Source organism: Musa acuminata, chromosome BXJ3-11, assembly GCF_036884655.1.
Source record: "Musa acuminata AAA Group cultivar baxijiao chromosome BXJ3-11, Cavendish_Baxijiao_AAA, whole genome shotgun sequence".
NCBI classification, from domain to species: domain Eukaryota; kingdom Viridiplantae; phylum Streptophyta; class Magnoliopsida; order Zingiberales; family Musaceae; genus Musa; species Musa acuminata.
Window position 1 is genome coordinate 6,705,134 of NC_088359.1, and position 21,557 is coordinate 6,726,690.

At 37.5% G+C, this 21,557-nt stretch overlaps 1 protein-coding gene and 1 long non-coding RNA gene across 5 annotated transcripts; both read left to right on the forward strand.

Annotated features, from left to right (window-relative positions):
* Positions 1-780: 780 nt before the first annotated feature.
* On the forward strand, positions 781-19,775 carry LOC135653212 (sorting nexin 2B-like). 4 transcript variants are annotated; one of them, XR_010502363.1, is made up of 7 exons: positions 782-1,916; positions 3,051-3,260; positions 3,368-3,625; positions 4,873-4,959; positions 6,206-6,282; positions 9,854-9,953; positions 10,088-10,269. XR_010502363.1 is itself a non-coding variant. In XM_065174894.1 (6 exons), exons 1-6 carry the CDS (start codon positions 972-974, stop codon positions 19,416-19,418), a joined length of 1,599 nt encoding a protein of 532 aa, XP_065030966.1. In that variant the 5' UTR covers positions 781-971; the 3' UTR covers positions 19,419-19,775. The 4 variants fall into 4 exon arrangements, 3 of the variants coding, with proteins under 3 accessions (XP_065030966.1, XP_065030965.1, XP_065030967.1); XM_065174894.1 differs by lacking the exons at positions 9,854-9,953; positions 10,088-10,269 and adding an exon at positions 19,397-19,775 and having other exon boundaries at positions 781-1,916; XM_065174893.1 differs by lacking the exons at positions 9,854-9,953; positions 10,088-10,269 and adding an exon at positions 19,402-19,775 and having other exon boundaries at positions 781-1,916.
* On the forward strand, positions 11,934-19,373 carry LOC135653213 (uncharacterized). Its single transcript, XR_010502364.1, has 3 exons — positions 11,934-12,106; positions 12,278-12,476; positions 18,220-19,373. It is a non-coding gene; the product is annotated as an uncharacterized LOC135653213 (long non-coding RNA).
* Positions 19,776-21,557: the final 1,782 nt, after the last annotated feature.

Genomic DNA, 21,557 nt, shown 5'->3' on the forward strand with positions numbered 1-21,557 from the left:
ACCTAAATTGGAATTGAAATATTTATGAGGTTTAGAGTATGTTAAAATAGGAAAGTATGTTGGTTCGAGTTTGCATAATAACAATATCAATAAAGTCACAAAGTCTTAATTATTTAGGATCGATAACATGAATATTGTATTATCATTGAGATCCATAAAGAATATTTTTAATTAATTTAAAAATAAGTTAATATTATGTATAATTTATAATAAAATCTTTTTAGTCTCCCTTAATCTCTCCGTCATCAATCTTTTGAGGTTGGAGTTTGTGTACTTCATAATTATTTTAGAGTCTGAATTCAGGTATATAATCCCATCATTCTTAATATAAGCAAGAGATGATAGATTTGTTTTACAAATATATAAGTCTATTTATTCAAATTAAACCAAGTTTAGGTAAACTTTAATTATTTTTAGATCAATTTAGATTAAAACTAGAGAGAATATTACATATTTAATACTTAATTAAAAATAAATATACTAATTATACTTTACCAGTAATTAAAAAATAAAACAATTCTATTTTACATCCCATAAATCATATCAGGCAAGCCATATATATATAAATATATATATATCTCCATGGTGGACGACGTGATGCTACATTGGGCCAAATAGCAAACTCTAAATAGAACCAATCATGAGCAGAGATCTAAGTAAATTACCTATTTTCTACCTGGGGTCTGATTTGCTGGCGTTATTTGACTGGTCAATTGGTCGACGATAGGGACAACTCATGATCCAATCAGTCCCCTGTCCTTCTGATACAATATCCGGCTTATTCCGTTCCCCGTCTTCCCTAACCCGACGCTCCGTCTTTAGATCTCTTCGCCGCCGTTATCCGGAACGCCGTATTCCGCCTTCGTTTCGCCCGCCCTATTCCGCGTCCGCTATCGACAGCTGATGTCGTCGCTGTTCTTCTGGAGTTAATATACCGGAGCAGAGGGAACGAGCGATTGGAATAAGGAGAGATGGAAGCCCTACCCGTCGCCGGCGACCGGCGCGGCATCCTCTCCGCGGTCCCCGCCGCTTTGAACGGTGGCGATCCCCTCCTGCACCCCTCTCCGGCCCCCGATTCGCCGCCGTTTCCCTCTGCCCCTGGCGCCCTTGACCCCGACGCCATCTTCTCCCTCTTTGACCCCTCCGAGAATGGCGGAGATGACGGCGATGACGGCGGCGACGCCCCCGTCTCACCCCGCGGCAGCGATGCGCCTTCTCGATCCGCCCGATCCTCGGCCTCCGAGTACTCCAGGATCACCGTCTCCGATCCCCAGAAAGAACAGGAGACCACCTCCTCCCTCGTCCCCGGCTCCGGCTTCTTTGTCACCTACCTCATCACCACCCGGTTCGTCAGCGGCAGCGGCGGCGGGCTGGCGGAGATCCGCGTCCGGAGGCGGTTTAAAGATGTGGTCGCCCTCGCTGATCGCCTCAGCGAGGCCTACCGGGGGTACTTTGTCCCGCAGCGGCCTGACAAGAGCGTGGTCGAGGGCCAGGTGATGCAGAAGCACGAGTTCGTCGAGCAGCGCCGATCCGCCATCGAGAAGTACCTAAACCGGCTGGCTGCTCATCCGGTGATCGTGAAGAGCGATGAGCTAAGGGTGTTTCTTAGGATGCCGGTGAAGTCGCCATCGCCGAGCACGGAAGTGGCATTGAGGATGTCGGATGGGGTGGGGGCACTATCAAAGCAGGTCTCCGGGGAGACGAGAGGGAGGAACGTTGAAGTGGCGACACAAGGTGTGGTGCAGCCGGCAAAGGGAAGGAGGGATTTTATGAGGATGTTCAGGGAGCTGAAGCAGGCAGTGACCAATGATTGGGGAGGTGTGAAGTCATTGGTAGTGGAGGAGGATAAAGAATTCTTGGAGAAGAAAGGGAAGTTGCAAGATTTGGAGCAGCAGCTCACAACTGCTTCCAAGCAGGTATGTGTTGACTGCTTATAATTAGGGAGGAAAATTTTTAGTTCATTTAGTTCCCTTGACCATATGGAAACTGCCTCCTTTTCAAATTTAGCTTCTTAGTAGAATTTAGGTTGACATGTTCATAAGTTTGTTCGAGATTTTGTGAAATTGTGGAACTTACCTTAAGAGTGAGCGGTTTGCATTGCGATAAAACTGCTCGCTATTTAATGTTTTAAATGTAATGACCATGGTGTACAATATTTAGTCATGAGTCATGGTGAGTATACTATTTGGGATGTCTTTAGTACTAAAAATGAACATAGCACCTATTGACTAACTAGGCATGCCTGAATACCAGCTGGAGTTTCTTGTTGTATCTGGAGGAGGAGAATTAACTAAGCGACTAACAAAAGCGTCCCAATTTTGTTTAGAGAACACATCTACACATCCTCTACTTAGATCCTTTATTTGAAGTTCAGAGAATCAGTTGAATGTGCACAATAGTGATCTTGACATTCTAGATGGTATAGAGAAATATTATGCAATAAATCAAGAGCTTAATCTATTCCATATGTGTAAGGTACGTGAAACTATCGGTGTGTGGCTCATGACACCCATGTGTGGCAACCATATCAATCACGCCTCGCCAAACTTCATGACCCCTATGTGTGTGGTTTCTGTGATTGACCTGACCATCAACCAATTTGAGCCTGGTCTAAAATGTAAGGATGAAGTAGCCTTGACTCAGTCGATCAATACAGTGTAGCCTTGTTCTGAGAAAGAAAAGTACAAGGTAGTGTTGCAGGATTGAGAACCCCAGACAGGGTGTCAGTCAATGAACAAAAAAGGAGCAGGGTTGTTATTTGCAAGGGCATTTCGATATTATGTAGTTTTCCTAGGTTAGTAGGGTATTGATAACAGAATAACATAAGGTAGTCTATGAGCTACTAAACTACATTAAGAGTGCTATTTTTCTGCAATTTTCAACTACAAAACTAGTTTGATTTACTCTAATCCATTTTCTTCTATTCCTTGAACTACAGAACCACTAGTAAAGAAGCATATTTTAACATTCAACTTATGTTCCTGCATGTGTCCATTTTTATAAGTTTTGTTGAACTAGAAGAAAGGTTTGCTTCATTTGTTTCTATGCAGGCTGAGGCACTTGTGAAAGCAAAACAAGATATTGGAGACACAATGGGTGAGTTGGGCCTTACATTCGTCAAACTTGCAAAATTTGAAATGGAAAATGCCACTTATCATTCACAGAGATCACGGGCTGCGGAAATTAAACATTTTGCAACTGCTGCTCTGAGAACAAGTAGATTCTATCGAGAATCAAATACACAGACGGTCAAACATCTGGTAGTTTATTACAGAGCATGTCTTTATATAGATACAGATACCATTGTTTGACGGAATATTTTTCTTGATGTTGTATGATTACATATACCTTATCATCTTATTGGCAGGATACTCTCCATGAATATTTGGGCCTGATGCTAGCTGTTCACAGTGCATTCTCCGATCGTTCAACCGCACTGTCGACAGTACAAACACTTACATCAGATTTGTCTTCCTTGCTTGCAAGGGAAGAAAAATTGGAAGCATCTTCAATGAGATTTGGTGGAGACAAGTCCAAGATCCATAGAATTGAAGAGTTGAGAGAAACAATCAGAAATACTGAAGATGCTAAAATCTGTGCCATAAAAGATTATGAGTGTATCAAGGTAATCCTGTTGTTGCTATTGTAAGCCCACAGAGTTGAATAAGGAGTTACATCATTCTTAAATGACAAAATAATTTAACCTTTTCCCTTTTAAATTGTTTGATATATAATTATTTGACCCTTTTGATAATCCTAGAATCGCCAATATTTTGAAGTGAGAGAAAGTTTAACCAATCATTTTAACTTGTTAGCAGTTTTTATGAACATGATAAAAAGGACACTGTAGCATGTCGATATCTTGTATGCATAAAAAAGATATGGTGTCTTTTCTTCTTTTTTTTTTCTGTGCCACAATTTCATGTTCTGTACTAAATTTTGGAAACGATTCAATGCATAATGACCAGTACAAGTGCCAGTGTTGTTATATACCTTTGAAGTTCTAAATGTAACCAAGTTGCTCTAACTGTGATTTGTCATGATTTAATTTTATTGGATATGGCTACCATTTTGTCTGCATTCTAATCATACTAGAAATATCACAAGTTATTCAATTTAACCTTTGATATTGGTTGGGCTGCTGTTCTGTCAACACAAAAATTCTTGCATTTTAATTTTGTTCCATTTTATGGTTCTTACTGTATTTTAATTTCATTCCATTACTTCAATTAAGGATTTAAACACTGATCTTGTTCTAATTTTCTCATTAGATGAATGCATACTAAAAGTGGAACAGATATTGTTGCATCTGTTTTGTTATTCAAGTTAGAAAATCTTCTATTACCATCAAAACCACATATTTTTTATAACATGTTTTACATAAGTTAGTATGTATATTTGTTTCTATGGTTTAAAATAATGTAGATCATGCTTGATGCCATTGATCTGCAATATAGGCTCTCTGTTTGATTTTAAGGATTGAAATTCAATCCTCCTGTTAGGGTACTAGCTCAAATCTACAGATGCACCAACACATATTCATCGAGTTGCTCCATGTTTACATTGTGGAAACTGACATAAGAATGTTTGTTTCTACTTGCATCATGCATTTTTAAGTTCTGGAGTTATGTTTGATATACTTTAGGATATTTGAAAAAGGATGTTGTTCAACAAAATATCGTATATTCTACTGGCTTCATTTTTCTTCTAGCTATCTGAGGTCTGCTTTAGAAATCTAGACTGTAATTTATCCAGTTCATGAATTCATTCGAAACTGCAATTTCTACTGCAGCATGATTTATGGTGTTTGAGTTGAAGTGTTTCCTATAAACTTTAATGGATATATCTTATTCAGTTATAGTGGTAATGCAGGAAAACAACAAGAATGAACTTGAGAGGCTAGACAGGGAGAGACATGAGGATTTTCTAGTGATGCTTAAAGGTTTTGTCAGTAATCAGGTACACTCACTCTTGATTTAGTAATATCTATCGTTGTCAGAGAATTTTAACTACCTAATAAGCTTGTCAAGCTTTCTTTCAAATATTTTGTGTGGACTATGCTTATGAGTAGTGAAAATACAAGTTGTGATTGAAAGTGACAATAAATGAAGAGAGCAAGTCGGTAATTTTTCATTATTTGTGTTTTGGTCTTAAATTGCTTTATGAAGTCGCTCAACATTAAGGAATATGAATAATTCTAGGAAATATTGTATGAATAGCAAATAACTTAACCTCACAAACTCTGATTATTTCAAAAATGTATGGAATGACATTTGTTCCTGAGTTGCTATAAGACATAATGCCTTGCCTTACAAAAAACTATAGGACCTATTATTTGAGCATGTAGGAGTAGGGTTTGCCTTTTTGGGTACTGGACCCCTTCCAGCAAATTGCTGGAACGGTGCATACTGGTCTATACCGGTGTATCAACACATGGTACACTAGCGTGTACTAGTGGCTCCGCAACGAAGAAAAAGAAAGAGAAGTGGAAGGTGTGATAGAGGAACAAAGGAGGAAGCAAGAGGGAAGAAGTGGAGGAAGAAGGAAGAATAAGAAAGAAGAGGAGGAAAAGAACAGCGGCAACATACCTAGGAAGCAACGACAACAATAGTGAGGAGGCGTCATCTTACGCGACGGTGAAGTGATAACGACAGCAGTGGGGAAGTGGCGATAGTGAGACAGTAGCATCTTACTCAACGACGAAGCAACAGCGATAGCAGGGGCAAAGCGATGATGGCAAAACAACGCCACCTTATGCAATGGCGAAGTAGTAGCAGTAGCAAAGGCGAAGCAGCGACGGTAAGGCTGCGACACCTTACGCAAGAAGAAGGCTCGTGTTCGCGAGCCCTAATATCTTTCTTTTAATGTTGATTTGGACATGGGTCCCACCATTTCTTTGAATATTTTATTAATTTAACTGGATTGCCCAGTATAGGGTGGTTCACATACTACTCCCTTGTCGGACTAGTACATACTGCCTATACCAAGCGATATACCGCCGCATCACAAACCATGTGTGGGAGCCTTGTTAACATCATGTAACATCCTTTATGGTAGTAAAGCATCAAGACATCGTCTATGCAAATGATTTCAATGTTTTGTGCTTATTTTATAAGAAGATTAACTTTATGCACGTCATATGAGATTGTCACTTGGACATATTTCCCTTTCCTCTATGGGTACTTATGAGGTCATGATATTTCAGGTGATTTACGCAGAAAAGATTGCCAATGTGTGGGCAAATGTTGCAGAAGAAACAAAAGGATACACAAGCCAAAGCAAGTAAGTAGGAACATGTATAGTTCAGATTTCAGCACTTTTCTTTTGTACTCTAAGCATGTAAACTAGCTTTTTCTGGCCAGCAACTCCAAATAAGCACATTTCCTTGGAGATCGGTTTGTGCAATTTTGTGATTTTTCAGATCTGTACCATTGGGTCACTAGATTTTGAGTGTGACCTGGCATCTACTATAAACTGTTATTTTTATTCAGATCACTGCAACATTATATGCAATATTTGATATTAGAAATATTAATTTGGTGGATTATGTTCAGACATCAAATTGCTATGATATTAGATATTAGATCTGTGCTTAAGCAGAATTCAGAGGTTTCACGGACATTACAGACACGTGCACTAGATAAGGCATGGGATATCAATTAATTTTAACATAACTGATGATTGTATTAATTAGTTAAATATATCTTGTAGAAATAAATTTATCCATCTCTACTTTCATCCATAATTTTATGATTTCTTTGATCCCCTTATTCTCATCCACGCCCAGAGCTAACATGTGTGTGGAAGAGAACACTGGAACTTTGGAAATCAAGGTGGAATTCTCGCCCTTCATATATTATTATACTTATTCATTATTATTTTGTCAATAAGTATAGATGGTGTGATGAGAAAGTAGAAAAATACAAGAAGCGACTGTCTCCTTAGGTCTCTCTCTCCTTGTATGAATCAGGATTTTCTAGTTTCCCTACTTGCTACGCAGCTTACCAAGTCTTCGAAGTCGACAATACTACACTGGGTGAGTAAAGGAAAACAATTTAGATATGTGACCTGACATGATTAAACAATAATGAGATCATCCAAGAGGTGAGGAAACCAGTTGAGATTAGAAACTTAAGCTAGATACACAGTCAACACTACGGCCTTCCTCTTCTTCGTTTTATTAAGAAAAGGATTTAGCAACTCTCTGTCAGGGATAAAATGATGCTGATGGAATATTATCAAACTCTTAAGATGGATCAAAATGTAGCAGTTCATCTATTAGCAAGTCATTCTACTGGTGATTCATCTCTCTTTATTAGGCAGTGTTAAACAACTTTTCTCATAGGTTTTTCTCTTTTGAAACTTGCTCTTCATTCTCTTTTCCATTTGGCTTTAAATTATTCTCATTTCTGCACTTTCCTTGTCATAAAAATAAGAAATATTTAAGGTGAAGACAATTGTTTTCTTATATTCACACACACTGCATATACTAAAATATTGAATTTAACTAATCTGACTTTAGGAATCATGTAGCAATAATTGGTGATTTTAGTTGTAGAAGTTGATCCACTAAGTAATAACAAGGTAAGAAACTTGTGCTTCTTAGATCATGCAGATCTTTGAAGAGTTAAAAAAGATGACTACATGGAACAATATCTATGCAACATTCTGGCAAATATTACAATGTTCTTTTGTTCATGCTGTACAAATAGTTCACTGCAAACCAAATGATATTTAATTATTTATATACCAAAATAGGCTGTATATATTGATACATTGGGATTTTAGTAGTAGATTAAAGACCATGAAAATGATGTGATCATTTCCTGAGGAAACAAAATGAACACCAAGTTTCTGTGAAGTCAAACTTTCTTTTGTCTGGAAACCAACTTATATAAAGTCCCAAGATTGTGAAAGAAATATGTCTGTCAAACACCACTTAATTTTAGGCTTTGGTCATTATCTGACAACAACAAGAAAATATAGCATAAAATGAAGTCATGACTCCACCTTCATGATCTGATATGAGCCATGTCCCAAGGAAGAAAGTTTGAAATATGTCTCTGTCAAACGAGGCTTTGGTCATTATTGACAACAAAAACAGAAAGTCATGACTCCACCTTTATGATTTGACACGAGTCATGACTGCTTCAACAATTTAATACAAAATGGACTTCTTGATTGAGCATTACTAAAGTCTTATCAGGAAAATTGAAAGTCTAGTCTGCCTGCATTTTATCTCTTGAAATATATGCAGTTCTTGCTTTCAAGTATTCAAGGTGAAAAATCATGGATTGACTTGCATTTTAGTTTCTTCCTTTTACTTTGTTATATTTATGTTTCTTCGTTTAGAAGTGGATTGTCTTGTATTAGTGTGTGGATGGATGTGGAACTAAAGTGTTAGGACATGTCTTCACTCATTGTATTCTCATTTGTTCTCTCTTCTAAGCTGTCAAAAGTTAGATGAGACCATATGGAGATAACTTAAGGATCATCACCATCATCATCATCATCATATATATATATATATATATATATATATATATAGAGAGAGAGAGAGAGAGAGAGAGAGAGAGAGAGAGAGAGAGAGAGAGAGATGCTTTAATGCCTAAAAGAGACTAGTAAAAAGGTAGAAAATTTGAGTCTTTGCAAGTATTTTTATAGGAGCTGTTGAAGTCGAAGCATGGTAGGCAGTGAAACCAACACACTATTTCAAAACTTTGTTTCTTGTGGACAATTTGTAGGCATCACAGGGTAGATATATATATATTTTTTTTAATGAAAGAAATTTAACTTAGATTAAAGAGTTCATACAAGGAGCTCGGAGGCATATCGCCACTCCAAAAAAAGAAACATTATGTAGCCTTGCAAGTTTTGCTAAAATGTGAGCCATTGTGTTCTGCTGTCTTGGCATATGATTCCATTCTATTACATTTGTCTTCTTTGCAAAATGGAAGATGTCTAGTGTCATGTTTGGGTCGAAGGGATTTTGTTTGATACATGCGGGGTGAGAGAGAGAGAGAGAGAGAGAATGAGTTATTGGAACTAATTATCATGATCAACTTATATATAGAGAATAATATTGAAGAGAAGAAAGAAGATTTTACCAAGCCATCAGATGTATCGAATAGTAAGGAGAAGCCATGAAGCTCAGGATGGATAGCGCATTGGATGAGAACTTGGGAGTTCCTTCCTCATCTTCTATGGCGCTATCCCTCCTGAGCTTTACAGATTCTTCCATACTTTTTTCATACTTCATCCTCACAACCCACAAAATGGCCTACTATATAGTCATGAGGGTGATATGGTGCAGGTCTCTCCACTAAACTTGAGAAATCAGAGAGAGAGAGAGAGAGAGAGAGAGAGAGAGGATTGAGGAAAGATTGTGACCAGGAGGGTCTATTTATAGTTGAGTCCATGTGTGGGTGGTGACTGGCGGAGAGAGATGAGAGAAGGGATAAGACAAGAGTCACGCCTCATGGGCATAGGAACCTAGTATTCAAACTATTTAAAATGCATATACTCTATGTAGAGGTGTGGCCTCTGTGGCAGTCCTCCTCTCTCTTTTCTACAGGGAGAGTAAACTTCTCTCCTCCTGTGAAGGTTCTGTAACCAGTAGGAAAAGCTCTATGGCTTTTCTCCCTGGACGATTGACATTACTATGCTCTGCATGAGGTCTATGGATGGGTTGGTGGAAATTTAAGCTGCACCAATCATTTCCAGATAGATGACTGATGCCTCATGGTAGATGGTGGTAGTTTTCTCTCGACTTTAGTCCTTGGAAGGGCCAGGCATTTCATCAGAGAGCTGAGCTTTGTCAGATCAATTGTTTCTTTTTATTTTTTTTTGTCAGATCAAGTTGAACATGTGGGCTTTACAAGCTTTGGTGCTTGACCTTTGGGTCCATCAGGACAGTAATCTGGCAATAATGAGATCATCAAGAAATAGATCTTGTAAGTGGTTTCTGAATCTTCGATGTGTTTTCCTTTTTGCCTTGTTCTTCAGACTACACCAGAATACATCATTGCTAGTTTTCCAGGTTTTATATGGTTAACAATGTTGAGCTTTAACTCCTTCCATCTCTTAGATGTTCCTGTGCAGTCTCACTCACAAAGTCCTTGGTCCTCTCACATGTACCAGGGGAGTGGACAACTCCTACTTAGCTCAACTTATCATCACTATCCTACAGAGATACATCAAACAATATGTGAGCATAACCATGAAGGTTTCTTTCTTTACCGTTCGCATATATGAAACTCGTTTTTGCTACTTCCTTTTGTTTGCCTTGTTCTTCATAGTTAAATCCAGAACACATCATTTCTAGTTTTCAAGATCTTGTATGGCTTTCCTTCCATCTCTGAGTTAATTAGTTCCTTCGTTCTTAACATATCATTACTGTCACCATGAGTTTTCTTTCTCTACTGTTTGGTGTCTTTGTTCTTCAGAATACACCAGAACACATCATTACTAGTTTTCCAGCTCTCACATGACAATGCTAATTTTTGGACCTCTTTAACATGTACAAGGAGAGTGAACAGCTCCTATATTTAGCTCACATCACAACATAACCATGAGTTTTCCTTCTCTGCACAATATCAAGTCATTGCAGACATTATCATTGTCAGAGAGAAATAGATGCCAGACTATTGCTGATAAGAAGAATGGGAAGGGGGTGAACGGTAGAACATAGTATGTCCTCGGTAAAAGAGGAGAGCCTTTTACATAGATGAGTGGGGTAGAGACAGGGATGAGAGAGTCGGGGGGAAGAAATGGGCGTTGTTCCCTTGAGGACAAGCTCCCTGTCCGCGGACTGTCTCTCGGGACTTGGGGCACCTCCGGTCCCGTGGCTCGTCCGGCTCTTCTGACCCCGTCGTACGTACCGCCTCCGCCTACCCCGGCGTCGTCATCAACACCGAGGACGTCGCCGGAGTGGGAAGAGGACATGCATGCCTGCATGCATGAAGGCAAGCCAAGTTGGCCCCTACGCCGCCCCCCTCCCCTCGCCTTGCCTATCTTTCCGCTGACACGCACCAATTATTTATGCGCCTTTGGCTGCACCTATTTGGACGTTCTTGACCTTTGCCTGTTGACCCATCTTCCCTCGTTCCCTCCCCTCAATTTATAATTGAAAAAAAAGGGAGATAATTTCCCTTTTTTTAACAAAGCAAAATTAATCCATCATGAGATCCAAATTTCGATCGCTATTTCTCTCTCATGATTCAAACTTGGGCCCGATCTTATCAAGTCCAAGCTAGTTAGATGTTGTGTTGATCGAGGTAAGTCAAGTAAAGTTACTATAATAGTTGTCAAATTGGGTCGAACCAAATTACTGTTCACTGAATTGATTGAGATAGACCGAGTTGAATTGAACTATGATTGACATCTATCGATATATCATTTCCGAACGAGCCGGCTCTTTCTAAATCTTGTATATGATTTTTGTGCTTCTCTCGTGTATGGGTGGAGGATAATAATATTTGCTAATTCATATGCAAATTTTAGAATTTTATAGAAATAAATATGTTTTTTTTCAAACTTTAGGAGGATAGATATGTAAATTACAGGTTATCTCTTATAATTAATTATATTTAATATCTTGAGCCCTATATTTTCAAGAGTTGCATTAAGATCTTTATATTTATAAAAATAAAATATTCAATCCTATTACTCTAAAAAAATCTCTCTCGCTCGTAATTTTTAATCTTATGAAATTATATTTTTTGATTCTGTATAAGAATCTCAATGTTTTATTTACGTAAGTACATATATACCCATATAATTTTTAAAAATATAAGGATTAAAATATTAAAAATAATTAATTGTAAAAAATAATATGTAATTAGTCCATTAATCCACATGGACCATACTACATAGTGGGTCGGATTCAGATCGGGTAAAGCTCCCCGCTCAAGAAGAAATTCTGAACGGTGAGATATTGCTGTAAGATTTGCGCTCGATCAGGTGCTGCTCCGGACACGGTCGGAGAAGCGGTACGAACCCTATACCTCTTCGGCCGATCTTTTGCTCCCCCGTCGAGTCGTCTTTTCCTCTGGTGGCGCTCGAGGCCCAGGGTTCCGATTCGCAGTGCGAGGCATCGTATTAAGCGGTAAGCAATCATCTCCCACTTCAAATTTTACGTGAATCGGATCAACATAGCTACTGCTCTCGAGTAGATCTGTGCGATTCATTGAGAAAAAGCAGGAATCTTATTTCTTACTCGGGTCGAGCTCGTGAAACGTGAATCTTGACACCTTGTTCTTGCTATAATTTCATTCAGGTTTTTCGTTCAGTAATTCAAGAAAGTTCGAATCTTGTTCTTGAGTAAAACCCTCATCTCTATTGGTTTGATCGAAACTAGAAATACAAGAAGCAGGATTTTCTCTGCTCCTTGCGCTCCCATTCCTTTAGTTTGGCTTCGAGGCAGACTCTTTAATGTTCTTCCTCATGAACCCAGGAAATGGCCACCTTCTTCTCTGGTAATTGGCAGCTGTTCTCATTCTTTCCTATGCATCCATCTTCGGATATTGTCTACTACCAAATCATTTTACTTCACTTAATAAAGCTCAGAATTTTGGGTGAGTAGCTGATGCAGAAGTAGGTTTTCTTTTCCACTGCTTTGGGTGCAATCTTATTTGTTTAAAGATTTCTCTTCTGGCGCCACTATATAGCTTTTTTGGATTTCATGTCAGCTTTAGGCTCATCTTGAGAAGAGTTGTCTTTGTCAAAATCCATTTGCATTTTTTCCCACACAGAATTTTGTTTTCGTGCTGTAGTATATTTCCTTTATAGAAGCATTGCTTTTACTATTCGAAGGAGAAATCCATTTAGCTCTCTCTCTCAAATCTTCATTTGACCACGTTGAATCTTGAATTTCGACGATGAAACTAATTAATAATGTTACGATCTAATCTGAGTGACGCAGGACTAGCTTCGATCAGAAAAGATAAATTGAATAAAGCAGGAGGAATCAGATGTTGGACCGAAGTTAAACATGTCAGAAAATTGGAGGATCGATCGACGTATAGGCAGGCAGAAGGCTTCATACCGTGAATTCGGGCATCGGGCCGAAGGATTGGACATTGCGCCAAAGACATGTCGGACAACAAATGATTCGTGCTTTATAATAATTTGTCTAGATAGAAGTCGTAATTGGGTTGGTTTAGAATGTAATTAAGTTAACTCAAATAGGGGTCAATTGGGCCCAAAGCGGAGCTGTTTTGGGCCAAATGAAATGCCCATTCACTAACCCAAAAGTTGGGTCATGCAATGGTACCGCCAGATTAGGCGGTACCTTCAAGCGGTGGTACCGCCCAGACACAGTCTTTTAGACTGTGTCAAGCGGTGGTACCACCTAGTGTCAGTGTTGCAGGCGGTAGTATCGCCCAGCACAGGCGGTGGTACTGCTAGGACCGGGGAAATCCGAGATGAGACCTTTTTTGGCTCTCATTTTGAAGTCATTTGAGGTCTATAAATACCCTAACTATTCCTGCATGGAGAAGCAATAATTTGAGCAGAAAGAGGTTATTATTCTAAGTTGAAAAAGTACTAAGTGTCCTCCTCCTCTTTAAGTTTCGGGCTTAGTCTAAGAGAGGTATGAAGTGTTAGGATCGGAGCGGCACTAAGAGGAGGAGGGGGGGGAGGGGGGTGTGAATTAGTGTAGCGGATTAAAACTCGTAAGTTTGAAAACGATTTCGATTCGACAATGAATGACTTGGTGAAAGTAGCTCGAGTAAAGTGAGAAGATAAAAACCGAAAGCTTGCTGCTATGTAAATAACGGTTTAAGAAAGGTAAACACTCACACATTCAAAGAACACACCAATTTAAAGTGGTTCGGTCAAAATGACCTACATCCACTTGCGAAGCCTTCTTCGATGAGACTCCCAACTTCCACTAGCAAATCACTTTGAATGGGAAGGACAAATACCCTTCTTACAACCTTTTACAAGTGGTTCACACTCTTACATATTTTCAAAGAGAAAGAGGGAGGTGAACACTTAAGCTATTGAAAACAAGACTTGCTAAAGACTTTGCTAAGGCTTTATCTCAATCTCTAACTTCTCAAAGGTTGTTGTCTCTGCTGAGAATTGACGGGTATTTATAGACCCCAAGAGGATTCAAATTTGGGCTCCAAATTTGAAATACTTTTGGGTTCCCGATGCTGGCGGTGCCACCACTTGTCAATGTCTGACACTAACAGTGTACTGGCGGTGCCACCGCCCAGTCCGACGGTGCCACCGCCCAATCCGGCGGTACCACCACCCGATCCTTCGGGTTCTGGGCGGTGCCACCGCCTAGACTATTTCAGCTCACTGGTTGGGCTCCAAACTTGGCCTAAACTTGGGCCCAATTGGCCCCTAACCGGGTTATAGGATTAACCCTTAATCCTAACCCTAATTACATGCAAACTACAAAATTAAGACATAGTCCTAAGCAAGTTTTTAACCGACAACGTCGAGTTTCCTTCCTGCAAGCTTTCCGGCGAACTTCCAGCGGACTTCCGATACACCCTCGGATTTCTTCCGGCGGACTCCCAGTAGGCTCCCGATCTTGTGGCGAGTTCAGCGAGTAGCCGAGCCTTCTCGGTGATATTTGCAAACTTTCGTCGATCTCTTCGGCGGACTTCTGAAAACTTCGACAAGTCCCCGATTTCTTCTCGGTTGGTTCCGGCAGCATCTCCGACGAATCTTCGGACTCTCGACGGACTCTCGAACACCCATCGAACTTGACTCCGGTAGACTTACTTTATGTCTTTAAGCTATCGTTGTTAATCCTGCATACTTAAAACAAAACTTTGATCGAGACAATTAATCCTCGGCACATCATCCTCTCTTGCGGCCTATTGCCCAATCGGCCAGTTGACTCCGCAACTCCGATATCCTTGGCACAATCTCCGCTCTTCTTGGCCCGATGCCCGAATCCACGGCTCGAAGCCTTCTGTCGATACGTCGACCGATCCACCGGCCCGACGTCCAATCTTCTGACATGTTCCTCCAGCACAACATGATTTTCCTGCTTTATTTGTCTCATCCTGATCGAAGCATCCTGCGTCACTCAAAAACGTAGATTAAATCATAAACATATATCAAGTGGTTTCATCATCAAAATACGAGATTCAACATGAAGCTTGTAAGGGTTGTCTCCCAAACCTGTGAAAAGGAGAAAGAGTGTAAAAGGGTAGTTGGTCTTTGCCTATTGAAGGAAGACCGGTAGTGGAAGCCGGTGGCCTCGAGTGAAGAGGAATCTATAATGGATGTAGGTCACGACGACCGAACCACTATAAATCGATTTGCATTTTTGTTTTGCTATTTTCCTTTATTGCAAACTGCTTTACTTCCTCATTAATTTAGCTGCACACTCTTACGAACGTTTTCAAAGTTAAACATTGTCGAAACGATTTTATCGTACGAAGATTTTCAACTCGACGTGATTTTTACATACCATTAATTCACCCCCAACACCCCCCTCCCACCCCCCCTCCCCCCCCACCCTCTCATTCGATCCTAATAGTTGGTATCAGAGTCACGTTTTTCTCATTTTGGTTAACACCAAAGAGAAATAACTCTTTTATATGAAGCCAAGTGACATGTACACTCGTTTTACGGATGTCGTCAATAGTTTAAAAGCACTTAGTAAAAGCTTTTTAAATCTTGAACTTGTCAATAAAATTCTACGTTCTCTCCCTAAAAATTGAGATCCTAAAGTAACTGTAATATAAGAGGTAAAAGACTTAAATAAGTTCTCACTCGAAGAACTTTTTGAGTCATTAATGACCTATTAAATGATGTGCAAGACACATGATGAACTTGATGAACATGAGAACAACCTTTCAAAGAATAGGAAAGATTTGACACTTCAAACAATAGAATACCACTTGAGTGATAACTCTAAGTGATGATGATGATGACCTTGAACTTCTCACAATAAAATTTAAAAAGTTCTTAAAACAAAAATCAAAGAATAAAAATAAACTTAAAAAGAAGAATCTGCCAAAGAAGAAGAAAGTTTTCGAGGTTGCTTGGGACGAATCGAGCTCATTCGAAGACGAGAGGCAAACCAACAAAGACAAGGTGACGAATTATGTCTTAATGACTTTCGACAACGAGATAACCAAAACCCCCTTAGTTTACTAGGAAATTACTTGATGCATTTCATAAATTGTTTTTAAATTAGTATATAAAATATAAAAAAATAAATAAAAGAGGATCATGCTTTTCTTGCTAGTGTTTTTGAAAAATTAAAAAAAATTGATCATGACATTTGTTTTTCTTTATGATAAAGGATCAAAGTATTAGATTTAAATCTAATGCTTGTACACCTAATAATATTAATCGTATGTATGCTTTTAAGAAACAATAATGTGTATCTTGATGATTTTTGTATTGCTTTTTTATTTTGATTGAAAATACTTTATGTTTAATAAAAACATGTTTGCTGTTTTAACGATGTAATGAAGTAATAATATGTATATTCTCATATTGCTTTTCAATTATAAATGATGATGCATGGCCTTTGTATGAAAAACTAGAGCATGAAATCAATCATAAAATTTGGAACTAAAAGAACTAGAGTTATTTTTAATCTTATAGGAATCTATCTACGTTGCTTTCATTGAATTTTTCGAAAAGTAATTTTGATGATGATTCGTTTTAATAATGAGATGATATATATCCAAATGAATCATTTATCGATGTTTGCGACATGAGATTTATTTTATATGAAATATTTTTTCTTGATTCACGTATGATTTACTCGTCTAAGAGAAGATTTATCCAAATGAATCTTGATTCTTGACATTAATAATTTAAGATTTATTTGAATCAAAATATCTTATTTGATCTCCTATGATTCTATTCATTATTTATTAAAAAGGAGATTTGTGAAGATGAATCATTCATGAATTGATCTTTCATATTAATATCTTTCATGTCATTTTTTTTATATGACTCATTTGTAATTATGATTTGTATTTCTCATGATATAATTGAATCATTGATTAAAAAAAAAGATAGATTAATGAATCTATCTATGTCTTTTTTTAATAAATCTCTTGAAAATGATTTTGATGATTTGACGATTTGAATTTGAATTAGTCTTATCTATAACATGATCTTAATTTTTTTTGAATTATAACATGATATTTTTTATGAATTAAGATCATTTACTATGACTCTTCCTTTCGCTGTTTGAGTCATCCAAAAAGAATCATAATTTTTCTCTTGATTTTTCGACATTCACAATTTGAAATTTGGTTCATGACTCTATTCATGAAGTATATATCTCATCATCCAATTATTTTTTTCTTGATATTTTTCATGTGATGATATGAAATTTTGCATGAAATACTCATGATATTATGTTGATGCATTCAAATGAGAAGTTATGATCTATGCTTGGTAGGATGCAATGTAATTTGATATTTTGATATCATCATAATTTGAAATATTTATGATTTGGAATGATACATACAATACTTATGATTTTTTTATGAAATGATGTGAAAGTTAACAACTATCATTTTCTGAAATGATACCTTATTTCAGTATGCCATATTGAAATAAGACTGATACTTTATCCTTCTCATGATTTAGAATTTGATGTAAAGGGAAAAGAATTACAACATTGTATTCTTCCCTTCTTTTTGATAATGATAAAATGGGAGAAAAATTTGCTAACTTGCACATTACAAAAGGAAAACTTGCTAGGAAGCAAAATTGCTAGATTGCACTTCTCAAAAGAGATGAAAGAGCTTGTTATCTTGAACATCACCAAGAATTACTAGATTGCAATCTCAAGAGAAGCAAAAGTGTTATCTTGCTTATCTCAAGAAGCAATTCTCGCAAACTTTCATATCTCAAAAAAAGAAGCTAAATTTACAAACTTGCACAACTTAAAATTGTTGCTAGTTTGTATGTTGTAAAACTTACATATCTTAAAAACTTACTGGATGCACTTCTCTTTTTTTGTTGATGACAAAGGAGGAGAAGTAATGAGGATGATTTGAATCATGTGTGGTATGATGCATTTTTATATTTTGAAACATTGCATGATTTTTTGAATTTAAAGGTTCTATCAATATGACATATTTATAGGGGGGTTAAGGTTAACTCCGTCATCAATTGGTTGCCATCATAAAAAAAGGGAAGATTGTTGAATCTCAGATTTTGATGATGAAACCAATTGATAATGTTATGATCTAATCTATATTTTGAGTGACGCAGGACTAGCTTCGATCAGGAGAGACAAATTGATTAAAGCAGGAGGAATCGGATGTTGGGCCGGAGTTAAACATATCAGAAGATTGGACGTCGGGCCGGAGGATCGGTAGACGTGTCGACAGAAGGCTTCGTGCCGTGAATTCGAGCATCGGGCCGAAAGATCGGATATTGAGCCAAGGAGATCGAAAGTTGCGGGTGTCAACATGCCGATTGGGCAATACGCCGAAGGATCAGACGAAGTATCGGAAGAACCAATGACATGTCGGACAACGGATGATTTGTGCTTTGTAATAATTTGTCTATCTCGAGTTAGTTTAGGTCGTAATTGGGTTAGTTTAGAATGCAATTAAGTCAATTCAATTAGGGTCCAATTGGGCCCAAAGTAGGATTGTTTTGGGCCAAGAGAGAGACCCATTTAGTGACCCAAAAATTAGGTCAGGCGATGGCACCGCTAGTGGCTCAATCTCCGAGACACGGTCTCCAAGATTGTGTCAGGCAATAGTACCGCCAGATTGAGCGGTGGTACCACCTAGACCACCGCCTAGTATGGCGGTACTATTGCCCAGACACAATCTTCCAATTTGTGTCAAGCGGTGGTATCGCCCAGTGTCAGTGCTGCATGCAGTAGTATCGCTCAACACAGGCGTTGGTACCGCCAAGACCCGGGAAACCCAGGATGAGAACTCTTTTGGCTCTAATTTTGAAGTTATTTGGGGTCTATAAATACCCCAGCTATTCCTGCATGGAGAAATAAGAATTTGAGCAGAAATGTGTTGTTATTCTAAGTTGAAAAAGTGCTAAATGTCCTCATCTTTAAGTTTCGGGCTTAGTCTAAAAGAGGTGTGAGGCTTGTAAGGGTTGTCTCTTAAACCCGTGAAGAGAAGAAAATGTGTAAAAGGGTAGTTGGTCTTTGCCTATTGAAGGAAGACCGGTAGTGGAAGCCGATGGCCTCAAGTGAAGAGGAATCGATAGTGGATGTAGGTCACGACGATCGAACCACTATAAATCGGTTTGTATTTCTGTTTTGCTATTTTCCTTTATTGCAAACTGCTTTACTTCCTCGTTACTTTAGTTACATGCTCTTACGAACGCTTTCAAAGTTAAACATTGTCGAAATGATTTTATCGTATGAAGTTTTCGACTCGACGTGATTTTTACGTACACATTCCCCCCCTTTTAGTGCAGACTCGATCCTAACATAGTTCTTTTTCTTGGGCATCCTTGTTCAATGAACTAGAAGTCATGCAATGCATCTAAATATTCCACCATGACGAAAAGGTATGACTCTTCATCTTGTGCTTCAATTTCTCCACTAATTGGAATGAATGCCTGCTTTGACCCCTGAGATTCTAGCATATCATTAACCCACCAGTCATCAGTTCATTGCGGAAGTTAATATTGTATGTTCGTTTAAGAAATTGGTGGTTGGGCATTTGCTCAGCATGTTTTGCTGTACTTTATGGACATTAATAGCTTGTGTTGTTTCTTTAGTGCTTGACAGAATTTGTATCCATCAGTTTACTACTACAGGTTGTTTCAATCTTATGTTCCCTAAAGCAGCCAAGTATATATATGATGCTCCATAGAATCAAACTAGTATCATCCTGATGCATCTGTATAGGCCAAGTCTGATGCTTTTAGTTTTTGGTTTTGCCTTCTCCATTTGTCTGCTGTATTTGCCTCAGGTTTTACATCTCAAAGATGATTGAAATTTGATGAGCCTAAACTACTAAATCAAAGTACTTACTATAGTCATATAATCCTATATATCAATTCAGTTTATCCTATTAACTAATATCTGTTCTGATAATAATTATCATAATCTCGATTGATGAGATAGTTGATTTATCACCATGTTGCGTATAAACCACTCAAGTTGAGATAGTTTCATATAATTCCTATACTTCCTGTAACTTAATTCAATTGTTCTCTCACATCTGATATGAAGTTTAAATTGGAGTATCACATCAAATAAGTTTAGTTATGTTTTTTCTGTTATATATTCAGAAGCATTTTCTTTCTTATTTGTTTTGTTTTCTTAGTTCTTATTAGGTGTAATTTTGTTTTCTGTTAGTTTAGTTTGTTTTATGTATGTATATGATTCATTGATTCTACAATGAACTTAAAATATATTTTAAAATTTTAAATATCTAAAATATGCGTAAATTTCTTATGATTTCGATATTAAATAAAATATGTTCGCGTTTGTGATTGAAATCCAACATCAATCAATTGATGGACATTAGCTACAAACTTTTGTATATTATATATATATATATATATATATATATATATATATATATATATATATATATATATATATATATATATGTGTGTGTATATGTATATGTATGTGTATGTGTATGTGTATGTGTATGTGTATGTGTATGTATGTATGTGTATGTATGTATGTATATGTATGTATATATATATATATATATATATATATATATATATATATATATTTGTGTGTGTGTTTATGTGTATCAGTATATGTGTATATATATATATGTATATATAAATATACATATGTATGTACATATATATATATATATGTATGTGTATATATGTACATATATATATGTATGTATATATATGTACATATATATATATGTATGCATATATATGTACATATATATATACTTATATATATACATGTATATATATATGTGCATACATATGTATGAATATATATGATTCATTGATTCTACTATGAACTTAAAATATATTTTAAATATTAAATATCTAAAATATGTGTAAATTTCTTATGATTTCGATATTAAATAAAATTTGTCCGCTTTAATGATTGAAATTCAACATCAATCAATTGATGGACATTATTAGCTACAAAATTTTGTATATATATTATGTATATATATATAATAGGTATATTTATTTAATTTAGCTTTACAAAGAATCACGGAGTCACGAAAAATGCAACAATTATCATAAAAAAATAAAAAAAATATATATACACATGTAAAGTAATTAAACATGAATGGATTCAAAGCATCCCTCCGGTCAAATCAATGGCCAGTTGCTTGACGAATAACAAGAACAAAGCTTTCTATCAAGCGCTAGAAGCGCATCATTATCTTGTATACTCGAGTGGCCTTTCCGTCTTTTGTCTCTTCCTCCATGGGCGGTGGACGCATGAGCGTGTGGAGGGCCACATGCGCCGCGGAAGAAACCTCCCATGAAGGCAACCATCGAGAGAAGGCCAGCCGCGCAGTGCGGTGGCCAGCGACGTGCCCCACATGCCAACAACCGCCCGCACGGCTCCTTGGACCTCACCGGGCGCAAAAGTTCCTCAGCAGGGCACGGGGCGTGCACGCGCCTTC